General features: G+C 40.4%; 1 protein-coding gene across 11 annotated transcripts in view; it reads right to left on the reverse strand.

Annotated features, from left to right (window-relative positions):
• The window catches only part of PATJ (PATJ crumbs cell polarity complex component), a 142,197-nt gene that overhangs the window by 63,595 nt on the left and 53,994 nt on the right, over nucleotides 1–24,608 (reverse strand). For all 11 annotated transcript variants that reach the window (XM_052666802.1, XM_052666801.1, XM_052666804.1 and 8 more), the window contains 8 exons: nucleotides 23,342–23,707; nucleotides 22,620–22,740; nucleotides 21,171–21,321; nucleotides 19,843–19,914; nucleotides 18,820–18,997; nucleotides 17,838–17,948; nucleotides 17,015–17,092; nucleotides 13,912–14,029 (listed from right to left, as the gene is read on the reverse strand). In XM_052666802.1, the coding sequence (XP_052522762.1) occupies nucleotides 13,912–14,029; nucleotides 17,015–17,092; nucleotides 17,838–17,948; nucleotides 18,820–18,997; nucleotides 19,843–19,914; nucleotides 21,171–21,321; nucleotides 22,620–22,740; nucleotides 23,342–23,707 (1,195 nt within the window). The remainder of the gene's footprint in view (nucleotides 1–13,911; nucleotides 14,030–17,014; nucleotides 17,093–17,837; nucleotides 17,949–18,819; nucleotides 18,998–19,842; nucleotides 19,915–21,170; nucleotides 21,322–22,619; nucleotides 22,741–23,341; nucleotides 23,708–24,608) is intronic.

Consider the following 24,608-nt stretch of genomic DNA (forward strand, 5'->3'; position numbering starts at 1 on the left):
ATTTTACACATTATTTTTTATATATATATTTACTTCTTATTTTGCTGATTGTTACAGGTTGCTTACCACTAAAATACATTTATCTCTGATAAAAGTTGGTATTCATATAGTCTGTTCCATCCTTATGCCAACTCTGGGGATAAAACACTGTGGAAGTACTTAAGAAAACAAAACTTAATGCACATCTGTTGATATGCTCAATATTTATTACCTATATCAGATATTGAAAACATTTCTTATGTATTAGATATTTTTCCTGGTGATACGTAACATTTGAATAGGAAAGGAAATTAGAATGCAATTAAAACACAAGCAATAGCTTTGTAACAAAACAAAATAAATATGCCAATTAGGACTAATAGAAGAAAACTTTTTTACTAAAGTATGCTTTCATTTAAAACTGGAATATTAAACAACAGTACTGTTGCTCACAACAGAGAGCAGCCAAGGTTGTATGGCGATCAAAAGCATTTCTAAACAGCCTAATTCCCACTTTGTCAAAGATTTCCTCTTGTCTGTCCTTGGGCCTTCACCAACACCTTGTTAAGGGAAAGCGCCACGCAGGGACTGAGGAGGAGGTTCTGCCCTCACACACCATAGCCACAAACACTTCCATCATCTGCAAACTGACAATTCTCAACTTCACACCCCTCGTTTTATGCACAGGCTGGACAAGAAAAATAACCTTTTCCAGCTTCTAACAAGTTGCTCGAGTTTGATACGCTATTTTTATTCCCACTGACTTAGCTGAATAAGCTACAGATAGAACAGGGCATTGCTTCAGGCAGCTCTAGGTCCAGATTTCTCCCAGTTCTCTAGGTGCACACATACATTTCCCAAACATTTCATTTGTGTTGCTTAAGCTATGTTAATAGATTAGAGGTCGCCATTTAAAACTTACTTGGTGCATTTTAGGACCCGCCACGCTTTTTGCACAGGATCTGTGCCCTCCCATTCCCTCTGCTGCTGAGAGGTCAGTCCCCAAAGGCCATCCCAGTGCTGCGTTTTGGGGTGCTGCACACCCAGCCCAGCACTGAACAGCTCTGGGTACACAGCCAGGAAGCCACGTGTTAGATAAACGTGATATTTAGAAAGAGAAAGACTGGGTTGGTTTTAGGCCCTGGTTTCTTTGAGCTATCAAATTGCACTTGAATTACATTTTCAAGCTTTTTACAACATCAAGGAAAGCTTGGAGGTTTTGATTTTCTCTCAAGCGTAATCCTGAGTTTCCCAATGTCATGACTTGCCTTTGATTGCTGAGGTAAAATGAAGAGTGAAAATGAAAAATGACTGCAACACCTGGCAGTGCTGGAGGCTTCCAGCTCTATGCCTAAAAACATAATAAATATGTACCTGCAAATTCACTCTAAAACCTCTTCTGTTAACAAAAATACCCACTAACAATTCTTCTACTTTATCTTTCCTATCTTCTGTGTCTAGCTCACATGTATATCCTGTTTATGCTATCTAATGCATTCATCAGAGCATTACATGTAAAACAGATATACAAGCTAATGGTAGAGCCAGCAGTGGGCAACTGTTGGCTCACTACACAGAGCTTCCTGTCCAAGATGAGGCAGACCTACTCCACATCTCTGAGCAAGGTTTCTGACACATAGCTCAGTGCTTCTATGGTGTGCTAACTGCAGCTTGGGGCAGCTGAGCTTCAAGCCAGCCACCAAGCTACAAAGCTGGGCCAACACGAGAGCTGGGCTGCACCTCCCACCTTGAACACAGACCCTCATTCCCCCTCCTGCTTCAGAAGAAGGAATCTGCAAACCCCCACATACACATTTTGGCTGCTTTTCAGCTGGGTTCAGCTGGCATGGTAGAGCAACCCTTACACAGCCCACAGCTTCCATCACTTGTTTTGTGCTCAGCCCACATGCTTCACTTTTGAGCCGGTGCCTCAGCTCAAACTGTACACCAAAGTGAAGACTTTTCCTAACCTTACAGAGGAGAAGAAAGCAAAGCATCTGAACACAGCACTCTTACTTTTAGAGCATGGGTTTAGCCCAAGAGAAGTTCCATGTGAAGCAGAGTTGGAGGAGGAGACCTTCCATCCTCTGTGAGCCTGTGCAGGTCAGTAACCCAGGGACCATTCCTGAGCTGCAGGGCACAGCTTTCTGCTGGATGATAGAGCTGGGCAGGCTGAGGAAGTGAAGGGCAACAGGCATTCAGCATGGGAAGCAGCTGGGGAGGATGGGAGCAGGGACTTGCCTGCTGTGAGACTGTCTCATGTTGAGGAGCTTCAGGCTGAGAAACAACAGAGCATTACAGGAGGATGACAAGGTAAAGACTTTGAATATAGCTGAAAAACTAAACTGAGGAAGCAAGGTTTTATTGTTTACAATTATTTTAAATTCTTATGTGATATAAACTGAAAATAAATGTATATTCTCTGTTAACGAAGATTCTTCTGCCACAGAGTATCAGAACATCTATCTTACAGAAAGCTCTGTAAGAACTGGGATCGATGTGCCAGAGCATGTTGGTGACAAAGAGCAGCTCCTACACTTCTGCAGCCAGCTGCTCTCCTCCAAGAGCTGAGGGGGCCTGGACAGATGAATGGATAATTCGTCCCCACACAAAACCCACCAACTAAAATCACTGTGAAATCAGAACACAGTTGTATATTCTTCCCAAGTAAATCATTTGTCTTATTTAATCAGCTGTCCTGTGAGTCTCTTCAAGCAGTAAATCCGGTTTATGACATCACACAACCTGATAACTTAAGTAGGACAGCATCTTGTATAAGAAACACTATCTTGAAATTTCTAAACCTCTTCAAAGCAGCAGACCTAATTTCTCACCATCAAGGAGTGAAATAAAGCGCAGGATTACCATCAGACACCTTTGCTTATAGCACATTGCACCTAAGCAGTGCTGAGCAAGGCTTTCAGTTCTCTGCAGAAGAAAAATAAAATCACAAACAGAGAATTTTAACAGGTTTTTCAGTACCAAAAATATGCCAGCAGGTAACAAACAGCTTCACTTCAAAGTATTTAATGAAATAAAGATATTAATGCACTAAGCTTTGGGCATTTTTAAATGAGCATAATTATAATCAGGAAATTGATGATGTGTTTGCAAAAAATACTTGCAGTATGCCAAGCACTCTCTTTTCCCTCTGGCAAAAAAAAAAAAAGAAATAATTAAAAAAATCCATCTCCAAGGATTTATCCAAAGAGGAAGAGCTGAAGGGATAAACTCCACTGTATTAAATAGACTTATCCAATTCTGACTGGAGAAGGAAATCAACTGAGAGAGTGAGTTAAAAAACAAATGCTCCAAGGAAAACCGAGTGGGATATGGCGATTTTTACTGTAATTCTTTCAGCTTGATATTCAACTGATGTTTTCTTTTGTGCAAGTTTAGCCTAAAGGAGGATGACCCAGAGCCTTTCAAGTCTTGCTCCTCAAGGATAAACTGTCATTTTTATAAGCTGGAAATCCCTGGATCCTGCCTTCAATATGATTTTATGTTAAAATTCAAATGGCCATCTAACCTCTAGAAACTGTGGCTCCAGAGGGATCAAGATGCTTTGTGTGCCTCCCATGCCCAACCAAGACGGCCAACAGACCAGCCAAGCTGCAACAGACAGCAAGCCTTCCCAACTGCACTGCAGTGGTTACACTCCAATGTTTATTAATAACACAAATGAAGAGTTTAAAATATAAATTCGAAGGTGGTAAATCATTTTATTCTGCTTCTTTATTGAAACAAAGCTGTGCGTCCAAGCTCCTGTCCCAGCACTTTTGAACCTGCTGGCAAGTTTAATGCAGATCTGATAGTGGAACAGAGGTCTCAAAGGTACTATAAAAGGTTCACAAAAATAGGCAGCTGTGCAGGGGAGAAAAATCTGATAAATTCCCAGACTGAGGGAAAGGCCTCAGTGTGAGATCACACTTTATTAAAGCACCACAGAATTCACGAGAGAAAGCTCTCAGAAATGCTCGAGTCACACGAAAAGCTTAAATCACAGCTCACACCTTCCTCAACACACGCACGTCAGCAGGAGACGCACACCTGTAGGAATCCAGCTTCCTTAGCTGCAGCACTCACACAAGTGCTCATTAAACTCTTCACAACTGCACTCAGCTCCTTGCCGTGCACAGCACCCAACTGTCTCAGGGATCTGTCCTCAGGTACCCAGGACCAGGCAGTATTGCTGGAGCAGAAGCACCGACCCAGCAAGGGCTGGTGGAAGGGCTGCACTACGGCTTTGCTCCAATGCCAACAGCTGCAGAGAGTTCTGCTGCCTTGCCCTGCCCTTCCCAGCAGGCCAGCTGCCCAGCGTGTGCCACCATACGTCCCACCAACTCACCGTACCACAATTAACTTCTAGCATGCACAGAGAAGGGTTGCCACATTCTGTGAGTGAGAGGCTTTGCTGTGCTCCACACGCCTCCCCAGATCCCATTCAACATCATCCTTGGCCTTCGCTCCTCTGCTGCCTGTGCTCATCCTTGCATACAGCTCTACTCGCTCCCTCATCCATCAAGTCCTGGGCTCATCTCATTTCTTTCCCATCTGCTCTTCTCTCATCCCTCCGGTGACACCTCGCTGACTGCTCGCCATTCTGTCGGGCTGTTCACTTAATGGATTTCTTCCCTTGAGAAACAGTTTTTCAAAAATCACATCTTCTGCACCTAACAACTCAATCCTGGAACAAGGTCTTGCTCTAAAACTGCTGCTTTGCCTATTCTAAAGCATTAACGATGCACAACAAAACGATGCTGTGATAATCCTCAAATAACCTGCTGCATCCCTAAGAGAATAACAGGTTACAAAATGGAGGAAATTACAGCTAGACTTGATGTGATTTAAAATTAATTTAACTTTCTTGGTTCAGAACACGGCGTGTATTCAAGTTTACAGTTTAGCACAGGAAAAATGCTCAGGTTTGAAGGCATATACGGTATAGGAATACTGTGATGCTGTTTGAAGGTATAGTGAATGCTACTGCTTGCTGTCTGCTCCCAGAGCACCAGGAGGGATGGACACCAAACAGCACAGTACCTTTAAGAACAGTTTGGATGGAGTAAAAGCTCTGCTCTCACAGTGTAAAGAGGCACCACTGAACTCCACCTGCAGACACAAACGAATGCCTTGTGCTGACATACTCTGTGGAATTTCCCTCCAATTACTCCTAATTCAGCTATGTGGTTCCACTCTAAGTAACAGAGTGTTACAGATATGAGAGCTTAAGTTCAATATCTCCTAATACTCCTAGGATTGTCACACCATGGAAATGACAACTTCCCACCTCATTTATTGAGCACCTGGTTCGTAAATTTAACATTTATAGGTCAGAAAATTCTCCTTAAGCTGGTGGGCCTGAATTCTCAGATAAAAGATGAACTATTTGTACAGAAGTGATAGCTAACACACTTACTTTTCAGATAAGGGATGAAAAAAGATCTCTGAAAATATGTGAAGCATTAAGAAAGTTGAAGACACTTGGTGTCAACAGAACAATCACAAAACAGTATGACAAAGTCAAGTTTTCATCCCAGCAGTAACCCACAGGTAGCTCTGTCACCTGGCTGCAGTACTCATCACTGGAACAAGAATCCTGAATTTGGACTGCTCAGGCACCACTGCTAGGGACAGCAGAGGCTGCTGGCTCTGTGCTGGAATGTGTGCACACAGAAGAACGTGCAGAAGTGTCTCCTGCACACTTAAGCTCTGCCCTTTCCCCAGACAACAGCCCAGCACTCCTCTGACGTTCTCTGTTTTCCAGTTGCGCTTTTTAATCAACAACCCCCATTCCTCCACGCTGCTCTCCCCCTTCCTTTCCCTCCTCAACAAGACCCCAGTCAATGATGCTTATGTATCTTGAATCACAGCTGTAGGTCTGCAGGTAGGCAGAGAGAGAGCTAGGAGCACACAGCACCAAGATGCTACGGATTGATGTACCTGCCATGCCACGTGCCTGTAGGAAACACCTTCCTGAGGCAAAACGTTCTCTTGTGGAGCTGCTCAACTGGAGTGGTGGTATCTGACAGAAGCACTCGCCCCTTGTGGGTGCTTGGAAGACCCATGCAGAACGGGAGCCCACACTGGAGCTGTCTGTAGAGGGATGCCATTACACCCAGCATCCTTGGCTCTGGGGGCTTCGCTCCTTAGACCTTCCCTCCTTCCCTGTCCAGCAGAGGTTGCACTTCTTACATTCACAGCAACAGAAATTTGCTGCTCTTTTGACTGGGCTCCTCCCAAAAAATCAAGGCTTAAATATTGCCTCTGGTAACTTTTTTTGAGAGAAACAGAGACAGGCAAGCTCAAGCTGTGATCTGTAAGCACTCATGAGGCAAGCAGACCTATCTATCAATACCCTGATAACAAAAGGCTCATTGTTATTTCTAGGGTAGCAGAAAGAACTACCTGTCCTCCAGCCCATCACCAACTCCTCTTCCAACTCCAATACAGTAGAGGTATTTTGAATTCGCTAATATAACTGATAGGTTCATCTGGGTTAGATATCAAAGCCTTTCATGCACACATCTTCCAAGTGTCATTTAACTTAGCAGTTGTTTTCAATGTGCATGTGACCACTACATGCCACAAAACAATTTTTAGTAGCCCGTCACAGCACACTCTAGCAAGCATACCTACAGAGAAATATTTTGGATAGCTTTTCAATGCCAGCTAGTCTCATAAAGAGCAATTATATGTCTCACAAAGCAGAAGGTAAATTGATGACTAGCCTCTAAGCCACTGCATTGAACGGGGGAAAATCAAGTCTTAAGACAAGGGAGAAAAAAAATACTTCAACTTCCTCAAACAGTTAAAGAAGTTATTCTGGACAGCTGTCTCAATGACTGCAGCACTGTGGAAAATTAAGTAACATCTGTAATGAATAAAATTATCGTCATCTCACATTTTTACTTTCCCTGCTGTTAGAAGCTTGTTCCCACTACATACTTGGACGAGTTACTGTTTAAACCAAACAGACCATTTTGGAACAGAGCTATTATGCAAACAATGTACTCTGTATTCCAACTAAAAGCAATGCTCTGCTAGTCTGGACAAGGCACGATGCACAAGTAGAGCTTATTCTATTATTTCTTTTTTGGTGCAGTTGATCGACACAATTTATGACGGTAATGATGAAAGAGATCTTCCTATCTAAAAATCAGACATTTAAGGATATAAGCACATAATAACCTTTTACAGGCTAATGTTTGTCTTTCATTTCTTTCTTTAAACATTTGCATCCTTTCTACATATTTTTAGTTGCAGGTCATCGCAGTGATATTAAGTGCTCTTCAGCGAGCGATATAAAGACGTACCTGTATCATCATCTCTTAGCAAGTTTGCACAGCAATACCTGCGCATGCAGATTTATACCACAGATGTTATCTTTATCTCTGAGTTACATGAAATTACTTATCTGTGACACCTGAGTAAGATCAAAGATCCCGAGCAATGCAAGCTTCCTGCACCGTGCCTTAAACCATTTAATAACCTTAAAGCATCAAATCGGGATGTTTCATGCCTTGCATTTTAATGCTATTCTCTGGATACCTGGGTTGTTGTGTTGGTAGAAAAGATCATACCTAAGAACAAATGCAATCTAAGGCAATATTTAAAGATTAGATTATCCTTCATTGCAAATAGCTCGTTTGTTTATTATCACATTGCTTTCTTCTTGTTTTGCCTCTTTGTACCACGAAAATGCTGAATATTCAGTTTAGATTTCCCAGCAGCTTTTTATTTTAGTCTAAAAACATTTACCTAACACATTCTTAACAAGCAAAGTGAAGAAAATTCAGCCATCTGTCTCTACATTACAATAACAGTTATGGAAGAGTAGATTATTCTATACAGCAAGGAATTTAATGCTAGGAATTCTTATACTTGAAGCACTGGCGTGCTCGCACCAGTTTTGAATAGAAGAATGTTCAGCAGCAACACACAGCAGAAACAATGATTTATAAGGAAACAGAAGACAAAATACATTAAAGATATTAAATGCATTCAATATTCTAATCATGCTAAACGTCCATGCTTCAATCTGAGAGGAAAAAAAAAAAAGATCCGTGCCATTATTTTTTCCTCTCCAGCACTTCCCTAGTTCTAAAATATCACTAAACATGCTCAAAATGACTTGCTGGAAACAAACACAATACAGAGAGAGATTCGAATCCTTACCTGGGAAACCCCCTTGTACCATTGCTGTACCAGCATGTACTTCAAGGTATCTGCATTCCTGACAAACATTCAGTGCTGTAAGCAGCTCAAATCCTCATCATACACAGGCTCAGTGCTCGTCTTTCTTCTGACGACCTTGGGCCTATTTTCCTGAGATTTTTCTCTCCTTAAGGGCAAACCGTCTGTCTGTTTCTATTATGAGATGCCATCAATTATATTAATTTCAAGCTACCCACAAGCTAACAGTTACATCTGCCAGCAGATGAAAGCTGCCTATGCAAGCATGCAGGGAGCAGCAGATCCCTGGTTTCCCACATCTGACCCACTGATGCTCCACGGCTGCTGTTTGTGCACTGCCTGGCTGTGCTAGCATTCAAATGACATCTCTATCCCCAACACGAGTCACCTCAAATGGTTGTTTGTGTCACTGCGAGCTGCAGGTACTGCCAGGCTTAATGGCCCTCCGCATGGCAAAGGAACGGTTAATGGGCGTTATTTATCAAAGCATCCTTCTCAGGCAAACAACAGGGGTTAAAAATTGCATTCCTCAGTCAAACGGCTCCACTAAACACCCTGTTCACCAATGCTGCAAATCGTGCAGCTTCCCAACACTGATAGGAATTCATGGATTTTTGCTGCTGGTTTTTAGTGTGTCAGAAAACAAAACCCATCTGTTATCAGAAGCACAGGGAAAATTCAAACTTCATCCTGACTTGGATTTCACTGCAACTCTGAATAGCAGTATTAGTTTCACGGCAGTAAGCGTGCTGAACCAAAATATTGAAGAGAATCACAATCCCTCATTTAGTAATTAAAGAGATAAAACATCTTCCTACATTTATAAAGACACTCGCTCATTTTGGGAATTCCTTCCTAATTCTCTGCTCCAAACGGCACATTTAAATTAACTCAAAATTCTCAGTTATTTTGGTAATGCCATTAATTTGTTCATTTTTAAAGATCATTGTCCTTTCTTTAGAGCATGTATCACAGCACACACAAAGCCATCTGTTCAGCGCATTATTACAAGCACACAGTAAAGAAAAAAAATACAAGGAGCCCCAGCTGCAATTTTACTATTAATTCATCAAAAAAGTAATTTCCTTTTGCAGTACTTCATCAGATCCTGAAAATTGTGCACGTGATTCACAAATAGAGAAGAAAACAGCACAATTACAGGAACCCAAACGAACCCCCAGCCCCAAACTGCAATGACACCAACATCGTAACCTATCCTCATGGGGCACAGCAGCTTCTGTCTGCCTGGAATGCACAGCCCTTCTGGATGCTCTATTAGGGCTGGCTACAAAACTTACACATTTTTAGCTAATGATGGGTCAGAATAAGAAAAGGGAAAGCAGATTAGCAGTACAGTCATATTAAACAGAGATTAACACAGCAAGAAAATAAAGTCACTGCTCTGTTTGTCTAATCCTGACTCCTGCACGGTCTTTAGAAACGCGCAGCACTAAATACGCTTGTTAATATATTTAAGACAATTAATTATTGCAATTGTTATTCTTTTTTCCAAAATTTTATTCTCCTAATGCTTGAAGCATTTTTCCAGGCTACATCTTACTCTTTGAACATCTTCTCTATTTGCTGTTGGTTGCAGTGACATCTATTGGAGAGGCAGTGTTTGGCTACACAAGCTGCCTCACCTGGAGATCACAGGTTTTGGCTTGCCGCCCCCTCAGCCCCCACATTAAAATTTCTTCTCCTCTGTTTTAGCACCATTTTACGTAAGGCAAACTCCAAACTGTTGGATACTCAAGGCTTAAACCGTTTTATCAAAAGCTTTTGTTCAGCTACTGCTCACCATTCTGGCATTTTTCCAAAGGCACAATGGTATTTTGTCATCTTCACCCACAGCAGAACCCAAACACCTTCCCGAGGGTGCACCTAAAGCACTCCATGTGCTCGGCCATACACTCCATTAAGCCTCAGCTGACCTCTCTACCATCTTTTAAGCTTTTGTTTCTGATGAAAGCCATCCTCCTCTCCCATGAGTACCAGCGTCACCGATGCTGTGGAAGCTGTGAAAGCCTTGGGTCCATTCATCCAAACCAACCCACGCACACAGCGAGGCTTGCCCCTCTGTCACCCTAAGCAACCACAGGTCGACCACAGAAGAGAACACGTGGCTGAAACACTAAAGAAGTTGTGATTCAGTAGAAGAAATGCCGTTCCTCAAAAGTGTGTTAGGAAGATAAATAATTATGCTTTCTTATAGCTCCATTGATTTTTGCATTATCTGCAGACAAAAAAAAAAGAAGGGGACATTATTACCCCCTGATTAGATACAGTCAAACATCCTTGCAGACAGGAAGTCTGAGCGCTGCAGCATCTAGTCCATTATCTTAGTCACCTTTCACTATTTTTTATTATCTATTTGTATTATTTTAAGTTTATTTGAAACCCTCCGGATCAATCTCAGCCTCTTAACTAGACAAGAACTTTTACTAAAAATAAATTATCAATTCAAGTTTCCAAGTTCTTCCAGTGGTTGTCTTTCCAGTTTTCTAATTGTCTTTAAAGGCCTCTCAAGTTATGATTGCCTCAACTCCATTACAAAAATATATCCAAATTGTACAGCTACGAATGCCCCAAGGAAAAGCTTACAAAACATTCCATTACAAACTGCTCTGCCCATCCATTTCCTCTGCTTCTTTTTACTGCTAACCCCTCATTACAGCAATAAGCCACAACAGGGTGCACATTAGTCTATTAGCAGACTCTTAGTGCACACCTACAGCCTCTAAAAGAAAAAAAACAACACACCAATGCCTATTGACACAGTCTGGAGCACAGCTGCTCCTACGTACAAATGGCTCCTTTGTATGCTTTCCCTCCCTTCTATTTGTTTTGAATTATTTATTTTTTTTTAAATTCTATCCGAAATCTGATGTTTTTAACATTTGGGAAACCTAAAAAAGAATAAATCTTTATGGAGAGTGACATCCTCCAAAATCACCTGGCACTGTAATATTTTCAGGGTTTTTTTGTGTGTTTTTTTCTCTTTCCTGAAGGCTCTTTTTGCAGCAGGATGAAGAATCACCAAGCTGGTCTGCCAAACAGTTAAATAAGCAAGCAAGGAAACAAGTTGTCTTCTACAAATCCTGTAAGCTTAGTCTTCCCCAGCTGTTACAGATGTAACTGCCATCCCTCTCTAAAGGATTCAGGTTTTACAAAAAGTATTTTAAAATGTGAACTAGAAGCCTTAAAACAGTGAAGTCAAAGCACAGAGTAAACAAGCAGCACTACACAGAGTCAGAGCTGGAGACTGATTCACATTTGATAGTATCACTGGAAATTAAAAAAAATATATATATGGAGGAAATGCTATTTTCAACTTGCCTTCAGTATGCAGCAAAACACTATTTAGGAGCTTGGAAAATGATCTTTGAGACATTAATGGTTCAAATTAATTTGGAATATAAAGAGAAGCAGGTCTGAAGCTAAGGATGCAAGAAGACTTATTTGAAAAAATAAATAAAACTCTGGATCTTCTTTGCAGGGCCAGTGGAGCTCAGCATTTAAACCACAGAAACATGAAGGATGCATGAAATTTCTGTAAACCAAGTTTGACACCCAACAAGGATTTACCCTTTTCTGATGAAAAACTACCTTTGAAAAGAGAAGGCAGAACACCTACAAGAAATGCCTGTTTGTTACAGCGAGCCAGCAATGAAAGCCACAGTTTCAGTGATGGAAAAGCAGAAATAAAAGGGAGCACTGCAAAAAGGCAAGTGAGTTTAAACCCCAGAGGGGAAAGGAAATCAATATCAAAAGGTTATTCAGCCACCTTAAGGGGAAAACAGACCGAACACGGAAACAGCAGTGCACGGAAACAGAGTACAGGATAGAAAGGAAAGAAACATTTTCTGTTTTACAATAGGAAGTCTAACAGTGCTTTGCTTTCATTTTCAGTACGAGAAATGATGAAGAACATGAGAATATGAGAGTATGTATAGAAGCATGAAGAAAAAGTGTGAAGTGGAACAAGTAAACTATTTCTGTCGTATGAAAGAAATGGATGAGTTGGCTCATGACATTTAAGTTGCATTAATAAGAATGCTAAATAAGTAAATAACTAAATCCATCAGTAGCACAAGTAGAGTACACAGACTTAACAGCTCTACAACCTCTGATTGCCCTTCTAAGGTCTTCAACACTATTGGCACAGATTGAGAACCACAGGGTGTAAATGAAAGAAGGGGAAGCTATGACATGAATTCACCTGAAATGACACCTCTTCCTTTCAGGACACCTGATCTTCTAAACACAGAAGACAATCAGTAAGTTCACCTAATGTTCAGTGAAGCTCAGTAAATCATTAAGTTCACAAAAAACACAGAGCTAGCATATTAAGTGGACAAGAAATAGACCGATACAGACATGCAAATTGGCACTGTCAAGAGGGCAGGCACTTTCCTGGACTGAGATTGCTGGGATGGTGATGAAGAATCAGGACAAAAATTAGGGACACTGAGTAGGTCACAAATATAACACTGTGCTCAAATTTACAGAGAAAACTGTTTTTCAAGTCATCACAGAAAAGAAACTGTGGAAGTCCACTCCACAGCTTCTGAGATGCTTGAGTTTCAGATCAAGTGCTCCTTCTCACTACCACTTACTACCCAAAACACCAAAAAAACACCTTCCTCTTCTTCCAAAACCTTCTGATCTCCACCAATAAACCAACCAACCTCATTAATTATCTCTCCAATGGCACACCACTGCCAGCAAGGAGGAGGAAGTCAGCAAGCAGCTGGAAGAGCTTTCCCATCAGCAGGCCTCAGGATCAGAGCTTAAACTGGGTGGGAGCCATACCTGCTGCTCCTAAGGCAAAAGCTACAATGGCATCTGTCTGCTTTGGTTTGGCCCTACCTTGGGAAAATTAAACCCACTCCAAGAAACAGATGAGGAGAAACGTCATTGCTGCTAACAAACAAGTATGCTGTTTTGGTGCATGAGAATGCAATAACAACAACGTCTCATTTAAGAAAATAATTTTGTATTCTTATCTGTGATTTTAATATGCCTGAACAATTTATGCAAGACAAGCTATGATAACAGTGCTACATTTACCCGAAGTTGGAATTCATAAAGCAGTATCGTGGAATATCAGTCATGCTGTGGAAAACTCTCAAGTTGCACAATGTCCTCCTCTAAGTCCCTGAATGACAGAATGCACTAATCATTGCAATTTGTTTTAAAACAAACCAACAAAGATAGTTGCAGAACCTTTCCCTAGAAGATGTTACAAAGACGGGACAGCTTCTTTCAGGACAGCACTGAAACAATAAATCAACCTATTTTCATTTTAAAGGAAACTATTTTGTTTGAATAGCAATGCCCCACATCAACTGTAGGCTCTGTTGGGTGAGGACCATGCACCCAGGGTTCTCAGCCTATGACTACTTAGTTACCACCAAAATTACAAGGGTAAAGCACAAAGTCTGACTTCCATGGCTGACACCACTGCCAAAGCAAGCACTCTACAGCTCACTTAGACCTTTTTAGACTGAAAACAGAGCCCTTGTTTTATCTCTTCAGAAGACAGCTCTAAGATCCTGGATGGGAAGGGAAGGCCAGGTAAGTTACAAATCAGCAGCCCTCAGTGAGGACAAGAATTCGATCCTATTGCCACACAGCACTACTTCCATAACACAAGCAGAATAAAGGCAGATATGCTTATTGTATCATCTACATCACACAAACATCATCTGACATGACTGCAGCACCACTTACTCTCTGCACAAGCATCCTCCTCCTCCTCTTCATCCACGCTGGCTTCCTCCGAGTGCAGCCTTTCAAGTGCTCTGTAGGGAGGTGGCAGTTTCATTGGAGGTGGGGCCCCATACTTTCTCTGATGGATTCAAAGTAAAATAATTACATGCTTCGTATCCTCCACGCATGAGAAAAAAAACCATCTTATTAGCTCCATGTGTTCATACATAGCACTTAATCACAACACTGAAGTCTGGAGCACAGACTTTTCAGGCAAGAAAATAGAAAAAGAAGTAACAGCAAACACCAAAAAAATACAACTGAGAATGAACAGTTGTTGACAAAATACTTGTGTATCAGGCATGAAAATATGAATATTAACCAAGTATTGAAAATAAACACTAAACTATACCCTCATTTCTCATTAGAAATGCTCCAAGTCTTCTACTGTCTGAAGCCAACAAACTTTTAATATTGAAAGTAAGAACTCAGTTTTTATGTGTCACAGTAATATTCAGACCCTCAACTTCATTTTGGTTAAAATTAATAATAATAATAATAGAATTAAATGTACAATCAAATTCTATTACCTCACATAAATAGAGACAGCTCCTGTAATGATGCATATAGCGGCGCATGGCAGGCGTAAGAACAGGCTCTGGATCCAATGACAACAGCCACTCCTTCGTCCAAGCAACAGTTTTATAGCTCACAGTAACTGATAGTGCCCCAGTTGGCTATGTGATTTCACCAAATTGCATTCAACCGTATCCCATGCAACCTCACTGCTAATAGCAGGATGCACTTTAGAAAGGGAACACCGAGCGCGTTGTGCCATTAGAGCAGCCCGAATGCCTATAATGAGTTTTGCTATAGCTGGCAATTGCAGAACACCCAAACATCAAATCTGGAATAAAATTTTCTGTTGGGTATAATGAAAGCTGAACCTGCATGTAGATTTCTAAACTCTTGAGCCTAAATCTCTGTGGATCAGTTCCACTCGCCAACTGCACTGTCAGCTACACATGTTTTCTGAGGTTAGACTGGCATCATCCCATCGGTTCAAAAAAATATTACAGAAAAATGCTGCACTGAGGATGGCATAACACTAATAAATGAAATATGCCCAATGGTAGCAAAACCCCTGCACTCGGAGACCTGGCAGCTGTTTCCCCTAAGCATACAGTACACCAAATAACTGCCACTTTTAGCTTGATCTCGGTAGAGGCAGAGCTGTACGAAATCCAGAAGGCTCAAGGAGCGTCAGAGGACTCACATAGAACATTACCACGCACACAGAGATGGAAAACCTGCAGCTCCTCTTCCAGCTACCAATGACAAATGAGTATCGCTGTAATTTGCTAACAACTCATAGCCTAAAATTTGACCCTTAGTCACTTATGACAGTAAATACTTGACACAAGACACACAAGCTTACCCAATATCTTGCTATGGCTCAGGACGAGCTTTGTACATCACTTCTAACCCACCAAGAATCCAGGTGTGTCTGTTATGTTCAACTACACTGCTACACAGTGTTTCTGAACTAGCACAGCTTCTCCCAGCAAAGACAATGGCAAAAAAACACAGCTAAAAACAGCTCATCAGCAAAAGAATTTAAAGCCGATTTGTCCACAAGAAGCTCAATTGTTTCAAGTGTTTAAATAGAGAAAAATCTTCACTATTGAAAAGCTCATTAAGCATACAGGAAGAAGCCGATTTTTTCAGACAGAAATAGCAACTTTCAAACCAAACTCTTTTGTGAGACTTTGAAGACTGGACTAGAAATATCAGTGATTTCCCACAGGGACACAAGACCAGTAATCCACTAATAGCAAATCGTTCCAACTCTGAGATGCCCCTGCTGCAGCACAGTATGACTACTTTGTGAATTCATGTTCAAAGCTAAAAAGGAGCTATGTATTTAGGCACTGATGCTTTTCTATATTCCACCCACCAGTTTACAGCACCAATAGATGAAAAAGGTCTGAGAAAGATTAGGTTCCCTCTTTAACCTCCAAACGCTATAGAACGGAACACGCTGGAGTCCTGGAGATTAAAGGCGGCACATTGCAAGAGGATGAGTGCTTCTGAGATTAGAAATATCGATAACAAAACCAAGAAAAGGGGATTGTAACTGCTTCATTGTCAGTATTATCCACGGGCATGAAAGCAAAGCTTCAACATCTTGATTTTTTGGGGAGGGGGAGGTGGGGGGAGAGGGGAATAACAGAGCCTCGTAGCATCTGGATCTGACAGATACAAGTCTTACAAAAACTTTCAGAGATAAGGGGGTCTTCTCAGTTACACAAAATTATTGAGCAGGATCAAACAAAAAGCTCGCCATGTTTGCTGTTGGCACGTTAAACTGCACTGAGCAAAAGTTATTGTGTTCTCTATTACTTATTGTTATTGTATTGACTCTAATTCTGTCACTGCTTCTTCAGCCTCCAAGGTGCACCTAACCTACAGAGGTCAACTCAGTTCCTAGAAGAAAGGCATCCAGGGAAATACTTTATGCCATTAAAGCAACCTGGCTGAGAATGAAAAAAGAGAAATTAAATTTTTCCCTTACTCTGGTGATTAAAACAAATCCACTGGTTTATATCAAACAGGTTTCCTTCCTTTTTTCTTTTCCTTTTTTTTAAATCTGCTGTAGAAGTTACTGCAATGGCTTCACAATCAGCAAGCCAGCAGCAGACCACTTGGTCATTTCCTTGTTTTACACAGCAATAGGAAACATGGGAGACCTACCTGATTTAATTATCCTATAACAGAATTTTACTGAATTTCAGACAGCCTCGCATTAAGGATATCATCCATGTGCATGCTATTATTTCTCTATTTCCACTGAAAAAGGAGAATCAATTTGCCTCCCCGTGGAGCAAGACAAGCAACTCCAGAAAAATGCCAATATAAAGCACCAGGGGAGAACCACCAGGGGAGCCTGAATCCTGCCTTGCATTTGGCAGAAATTTGGCAAAAACTACTTGCATCAAAAAATTTCAACAAAGCACTTGAGGTTTCACTTCAGACTTCACTGAGGCTTACCATGCCATTATAACACATTATTGTATCACTTGATTTAGTAAAACTTGGGTGTAGCATTACATGGAATAAATACCTTTTCACTCTTACTTTCTTTGTTTGCATCCTGATCTTTGCTGACTTTGATTCCCTTAGGATGTATGGCAGAAACCACCTGTAAAACAATGCATATTACACACACACTAGAAAAGACTGTTATGGCTGCAAAACGCCTGAAAGTTAGGTAATAACAATAATAAAGCCATCCAGCACACTCTGCACTCCATGTTTTTCTACGTAGAAGTGCACTGCAGTGCATCTGAGGAGTTTGTTCTCACTGAAATTACAAACACTGAATTTTTGTGCTCACTGTTTGACACCTTGCCTCTTCTCCTCATTCACTTAAATGCTCCTCTGAATCATATGCCTTTTCTTAGAGAAGCATTAAGAGGTTTCTTGCCTTCACCTTGAAGATGAGGAGATGCTAAATCTCTTGAAATTCAACTTACTGCTGAAGGACTACTTCAGGTTTTTTTTGCTGACCCATTTTACAGGGAGTTGCTGGTGCCAATCTGGCTATTTCTCATCATTTCATAGTTTGTTCATTTGGACAATTGAGTGTATTTTTACATTATGAAATATAAACAAATTAGAATACACAGGGCCAGATGCAATTTTACAGATGGGACAATTGAATTAATATCTAGTCAACAAATTGACATCAACTTGATTTACAACAAAGAAACAAGGTTTTGAATCAAGCCAGGTAAGCAAGGATGTGGTCTACAAGCAGAAACTCCAACAGAAAGGATAGGGACACAAATTGTCAGATCTTGCCAAAAGAAATTTAGCCAAGCTTAAAATAAGATGCATATAACAAATGTGTTAGATTTTGAAATAAAAAATAGAAATAAACTCACTTTTGGTACGTTAGACAAACTCTGAACTACAAACACAACAGGATTTCCTGCATTCTTGATAGCTTCTACTGCTTCTTCGTGCGTGGCATTTTGTAGATCTATCCCAGAAACCTAACAAATACCATTTGTTTTTATTAGATAGTTTGTTATTTCAACTGCACCTTTTAAAGAGATCACATACATTCACACAAGATTAGTTTATATGAGGAAGGTTCCAAAAGCAGTCAATAGAAATTATTTTTGAAGGATTTTCCCTGGTTGGTTTAAAGAAAAGCATCTTAGCTAGCATTCACAATAAGGATGGCCACATATTTTGTCAAACAACTGTTCTATTCCAAAAAACAAAGAACAAGACTGTCAGAGAATGGTAGGTATAATAACACGTTCAGATTTTACCTGTTTGTAAACTAAATCTGTTTTGAAACATCTTTCAAAACATCACACACAACCCCAAAGTACACACAGGAACGCCACTCCTGGCTTTCATCAGGCTGGCCTGATTTTTACTCGTTTATCTCTGAATCCCAAGGTGAAAATGCCATTCTCATCTCAGGCACTTGCTGAAATCAGCAATTTCCTTTAAATGGTAGCAAACCAGACAACAAACCAGCTAACAAATACAAAATAACACACACAAAATAAAAACCCATATATTTCAGCAAACTCTTCCATATATTGTAACGCACACCTAGAAGTCATAGCAAGTTATAACATAAATTACTATTTCTTCTTCATTCATATAAGTCTTTTTATTTTCTTTCATTTCTCAGCGCCTGTCTTTTCTTAAATATACAGGAGAATGTTAAACAATCTCCACAGTTAAATCCTGAAAAAAGAAAAGACAGCAGGGGTATTTTTTTGGTTTTCAAAACACAGCCATCAATACTTCACAAAGCGGTGGTTGTATTTTGTTCTTCCATCCTTCCAAAGCTGAGTCAAACTTTATTTTTTCAAATGAAAAGGTAGGTTTGTCTGCATTTACCTCAAGTATTTTATCTCCAGTTTTTAAAGCTCTTGTTCTTCCTGCTGGGCTGTCTTCCAAAACTTGTTTGATAAAGATCCCTTTAAGTTCTTCTCCATTCTTTAGGCGCTTTATGACAGTTTGTCCACCAACAATACTTATTCCAAGAGACACATGAGGATCTCTGAAGATTTCAACACTGAAAAAAATACATGCAAAAATCTAACAGCTTGAAACAGTTAAACACAAAGCCTCAAACAAATGTAAGCTTTTGGTCTTTCAAGACTATCTAACAGAGTGAAGAGATGAAGCCAGAGGCCTATGAATGCTCACAAAAGACCTTGCTTTTTACCCTCAGTTGTCTTCACCCCTCAATAAGAAAAAAAGTTATTGCCAGCCCAGGCCTACTGCTCTTCCAATAGGTTTTTACTTTAGAAAAAGTCACAGTAAAACATACAGGTCTTCAAGTAAACAAACTCAGTCGTTTTCAGTTTGATTAGATTGTTTGGAAATGGCAAAAACTGCAAATGGTATGTTAGAAATGATAAAACAATAAACAAATTTAATGCAGCTTGCTGGCTCCACGTGTCAGATGCATATTAATCAGCTTAAGCAGAACTGTTTTAATCATTTTATAAGTAGGACCATAAAATCAGCTCACCTGTAAGTGTTAGCAGCATAATGAGAATGGGGCTAAAGCTGGCTTGGCAATTCCAATTACACCATAGAATTTAGCAGAAAACCCATGAAAATGAAGACAGAAGTACTGTGTACACTGTTCACACTTAATAGTTATTAAATGAACGTAAATGTGTAGGTCATCAACAAACATATCAAGCTTTCCCAAGTCAGTTATGTAACTAGAAAGTACAGCTCTGCTGAACATTGTTAAAAATACACTGTATCTAAGAAAGCCTGAGGTCCAAAAGTACCTTAAGTTACTGGGAGAAAAGGGATGAGAGAGAAAAAAGAAGAAATGATCAGGCTCACAAAAATTAAGACATAACACAAATGAGAAGAAATGATGCAACTTTATGAACATACGTCCGAGGTGGTCCCCAGTGGCTGAAGTTTGGAGTTTCTTCACCTTCTCCTTCTTCTCTTTCAGGTAATTCACTAATTGGGGGCACAGAGAGGGGAAGAATAAGAACAATAATAATAAAAAGGTATTAACCGTCCCAGGTCACAATTCCTTGCATATTTTCTATCTGGCAGTGAGACAGCAACACGTTTTCAAACAGTCCAGTTTAAATGTGCAGTCAACAGACTAAGCAGGAATTTTTGTATTTAGTTTAAATGTACCTAAGGAATGCACCAGAATGAAATGACTGGCCAAATGTACAAGGTGCTGTGAAATACACATCTCCACTGCTGTACCTTATTCAAAATGTCTATTTAAGCAGTCATTTTTACTTTCTGATAAATATGCTGTGACTTTTACAGAGGGACATAAACATGGTAAAGCCAATCTAGCTTACCAGAAAGCCAGTTGTATTGCAGCTTGGAGAACAGGTCCTGTGTGTTCCATTAAACACCCCAGAACGGGGTGTTAATTAAACTTTTATAATATGTATGACTCATCTAGTCACAGAATAGGAATTGAAATATCAAACTGCGGGCCCCCCACAGCAAGGTTCAAGCAGTACATCCTTGCACACATTTTCTGTAGACCCTGAGAGCTGTAAACGCTACTTCTACATTGCAAAAAGGAAGTAGGATGTTGTACTGGAGAAATAATCCCCTCAACATGTTGCTGAGCAGCTTTCAGACCGAGGGAAATCACAGATTAATTAGAGAAGCATTGAGAATTTGAGCCAACAGACCCTGAAAGCTGATCCTCTACCTGCTCACCCAAAACTGGTGGGAGAAGTGTAGAAGAATTTATGATAGTGGCAACTATCTGTGAGCAGTGCCAGCTCAAGGTTCGTCATCACTACAGCAAGATTAAACTGTTCCTTCACAAGCACGAGGGTCATAGCTAAACTCTGGAAGGGAAGGAACAAAAGAAAGCAAAAAACAAGAGGACAAAGCTGTGACGGAGAGCTAAGGGGAGAACTCTTAAAAGAGGTGATGTCCAGGGTTGCCAGGAAAGCCTACATCCTTCTCCAGGGCACGTCCACTCTTGTGGCTCTCACCTAACTGAGGGGTAAGTGACGCAGGTGGGCCAGCATTCAGGGGAAGAAACACAGGATGTAAGAATTCAGTAGGACTGTAAGGCAGATATTCAGCTCCTTTGGTAAAGGCACACACTGGGGGTGGCCTGTATCTCAGAGTTTCCCACAGCTTTCAGCAATTCATCAGTTAGGTAAAGCAAGAAAAAAGTTACGAGCATTAACCAAAAATCATCTGAGAATTGAAATCTTTCTCCATACCTGTACAAAACTGTTCTAGGCTGAGGTAAGGTGGTCACTCTCACAGATTTTTCATTCTTGGAAAACATGTAATCCTCCCCTTCTTCCTTTTCAACACCTTCTAGGTCAACAGTGAAACCGGGTACTTTAGAGTCCATATGAAGCTTTGTACCTGATGAAGTAAAGGTTTAGATGTAAAATTTGCTTCTTCTGTCTCTGCATCTACCTATCACCTGTGCAAATAAACCCTTCAGCTCATCATGTTCCAGATGTGAATGGTGAGAGATGATCAAGAAGCTCAGAGATACAGAGCATTTATTTCTGCAGGAAATTTAAAGCATGCTGATTTATCTATCTTTAATAGCACCTTGCTTCTGACCTGCAGTCAGGTAATAAGAGAAAATGCCAGATCTTACTGGAATCGAGACATGCTTACATACAGCTTGCATGGCATATGCTTCTCACAAAAACATGATTAGAAATACTGTATCCATCCTTCATGCAAGGAGAGCTGTACAAAGCCCTGATCCAGCATGGATGACTAATGTCATTTCAGTGCCATAAATATAAACACTAATTAAATCACTAGAGCTCCTTGCTAAAGTCATTAGTCTGCCATTTTGGTTAACAGAGTGTGTGTTGTACAAGATGCAGGTGACAAAGAATAGAAAGAACTCCCTTTCTCCCAGTGAGCGCTACCACAAGCAGGCTGATAAACTAATTTGCTGACAACATACCAAACTCTAACAACTGATTTAGGGGGGGATGAAATTCATTTGGTCTTGAAGAGGTACCTTGAATTATATATACTCGTGTAATGAAACCGTGGCAACCCAGATTAAGTCTAAAGAAAACGTTTGTGAAAATATCCACCTCCAAACCTTTCTTCTGCCAAGAAGTCACTGTTATTTTGTTGTGTCCATTACCACTCGTGCGCCTTGACTGAGTTTCTCACTGCTCTGAGGCACTCTGGAGAAGGTAAGAGCTCACCAGTGAGAGCCCAGAGAACACACATAAACATAAACCCACAGGGCAAAGCTCTCACACACAGGCACAGCAATCTCACTGCCCTGAGACAGTATGCAAAATAGAAAGTTTCACGCCTGTTTCAAAGTCAGACATCATTGGAGATGCACATGAAGCTGCCAGAGAAGATGAAGTAGACCATGCATGAAATCCTCCTGGTGATACACAGAGGGATGTGACTCTCCACGGGCAAGAAAAAGCTGCTGCAACTTTCAGTATTACTTATGACATCTATAGGTAAACATTTGGTGGAAAAAGCAAGAAAATGAAGCAGAAACTGCCATTAGCCTGTAGAGATCTTCATTTGAATATTTTATCATCTGAAAGTTTGAAAATAAATTCATGCTTCAGTATAAAAGTTAAATTTGTAAATACAAAGTTACAACACAGTATAAAAAAAAAAGAAGAAGAAGAAGAAAGGAAGAAAGAAAACTTCTTACAAACCTAAATCCATTTTGTTTCTTGATCCTGACTGGGTAGCTCCACTGTCCAATAGGCCTTTTTGGTAGTCCCTGTGTGCCATGGTTCCAGAAGACTGTGAAGTTACATTAGCATTTTCTTCATACTTCAAAGAGGAGAAAAAAGTGAAGAAAGCAAGCAGTAGGATCAACTATAGATATATTTGACAGGAATGTTGATTGTACAGCAAACATTCACATTTTGTCAGCTATATAACTACCTATCCACACAACTATGGACCATTGTAAGCACCTAAGCTGCACCATCATCTGGTTGTAGGAACTGATTGAGATTAAAGATAATGAGGAAAAGAAGGAGCTCATTTCATTGAGCTGCTGCTGAAGGCCCTGGCTTGACTTGACTTTGGTTATTACTGAAACATGTCAAACAAGCAGAACTTGCAGAAAAGAAGGGAATTCAGATGTCAAAGATGGGAAAGATGACAACAGTATAGGATAGCTATAAATACACCAATCAGAGGATGTACCTCACCCAAGGAAATGTACAATCATTGTACATCATAACAAAATAGAACCTTCCAAAACCTACTAAAAGATAAACTGGTGTCCATTAGAGGCACTCAGATCTCAGCTATTAATTAAAACACAGGACAGACTGATTACAGAGTTTAGGTCTGGAATTTGCCTTGAGGAATACAGGTCCCTACCATCAGGGTACAGCACTGAGATGCACCCAGCATTACTTACCATCTGCTCCCTATTGAATGTATATTCCAGGGACTGCTTTGGACTTAAGTTGGCACTAGATCTTAAGTCTTGTATTTTAGCTGTCTGAAGTTGCTCTGCCCATTCTGTATTCAGGTTCTTCTCTGAAGATGCCTTCTGTCTATCTGATGAGCTATATTTCACGAAGTCTAAATCTTCTTCATACTCATCCACCAACATTTCCCTTTCTTCATCCACTTCTTCTGTTGTGGGTTTCCAGAATTCACGCATCTCCCAGGACTCCTTCTCATATCCACTGTCATTTTGAGAAAGCTGAAATGACCTTCCCAAGTCCAAAATTGGTTCATCAACAGCTTCTTCTTTAAAAGGTGTTTCATCTCTGAAACCCTGCGTAAAACATTACAGGAATAAAGATTTTTCATTATTTTTCTTGCTTAGTCTTAAAACTGTTTTATGTTAAATCACATTAAAATTACATCCTGATTTTTAAAGTGAGAATCTTCTACCTTTTGCATTTTTTTTTCCAAAGAAAATGCACTCTCCGATTTACGATTTTAATTGCAAAAGTAACCATTGCCATTTCCTTTATATATAAAGAAATTTCATTTGGACAGTTCAGATATTGCTGCAGCCATTCAGAATAACCATCCTGGACTGAAGTAAGGAATGAGAATTTTTAAACAATACTAAAAAAAACTGGAAAAAAACCATACAAATCCAACTAAAGTATCTTTGTAACCCAGACTGACTGCTATTGCTCTGTCTATGCAAGTACATTTCTTATAACACTACAGCACCAGTTAAATAAAACACTTCTGGGCTGAAATGACAGAGCAAGGTACAACAAAACCAAAAAGACATTCAAGCCTCCCCTCTTCCAGACCCCAGCTACCCAAAGGATCTAGCTCAACAGTTCTTATCCTGGGATTTGTCACGTGCCTCCCAGTTTCCAATGCTTTCTGTTTCTCCTAAATTGAATGAGGTGCAACTCATCAGCCCACGGAGTGAGGCTGACTGCAGCTACACACTGCATGGACATCCCTGAAATTTTATACCTTAGGGAGCTGTCAGAAAGCTTGCCATAGGCTGAAAGCCTTTCCTTCTTTACTTCAGGCCACTGAGCACGTGTGCCCAAACTTGGTCTTCAGGCACCGAGACCCTGAACACTGAAGCCACTCTGCAGATTCAGGGGTCCTGAACCAAAACATTTTCCCTTCTGCTTCCTCCCTCTTCCCCGGCTCCCCACGGTACTTTGCTATTTCTGACCCTTAGTGTCAGAATCCTGTTT

Source organism: Tympanuchus pallidicinctus, unplaced genomic scaffold (assembly GCF_026119805.1).
Source record: "Tympanuchus pallidicinctus isolate F22 unplaced genomic scaffold, pur_lepc_1.0 scaffold7, whole genome shotgun sequence".
In the NCBI taxonomy this organism is placed as follows: Eukaryota; Metazoa; Chordata; class Aves; order Galliformes; family Phasianidae; genus Tympanuchus; species Tympanuchus pallidicinctus.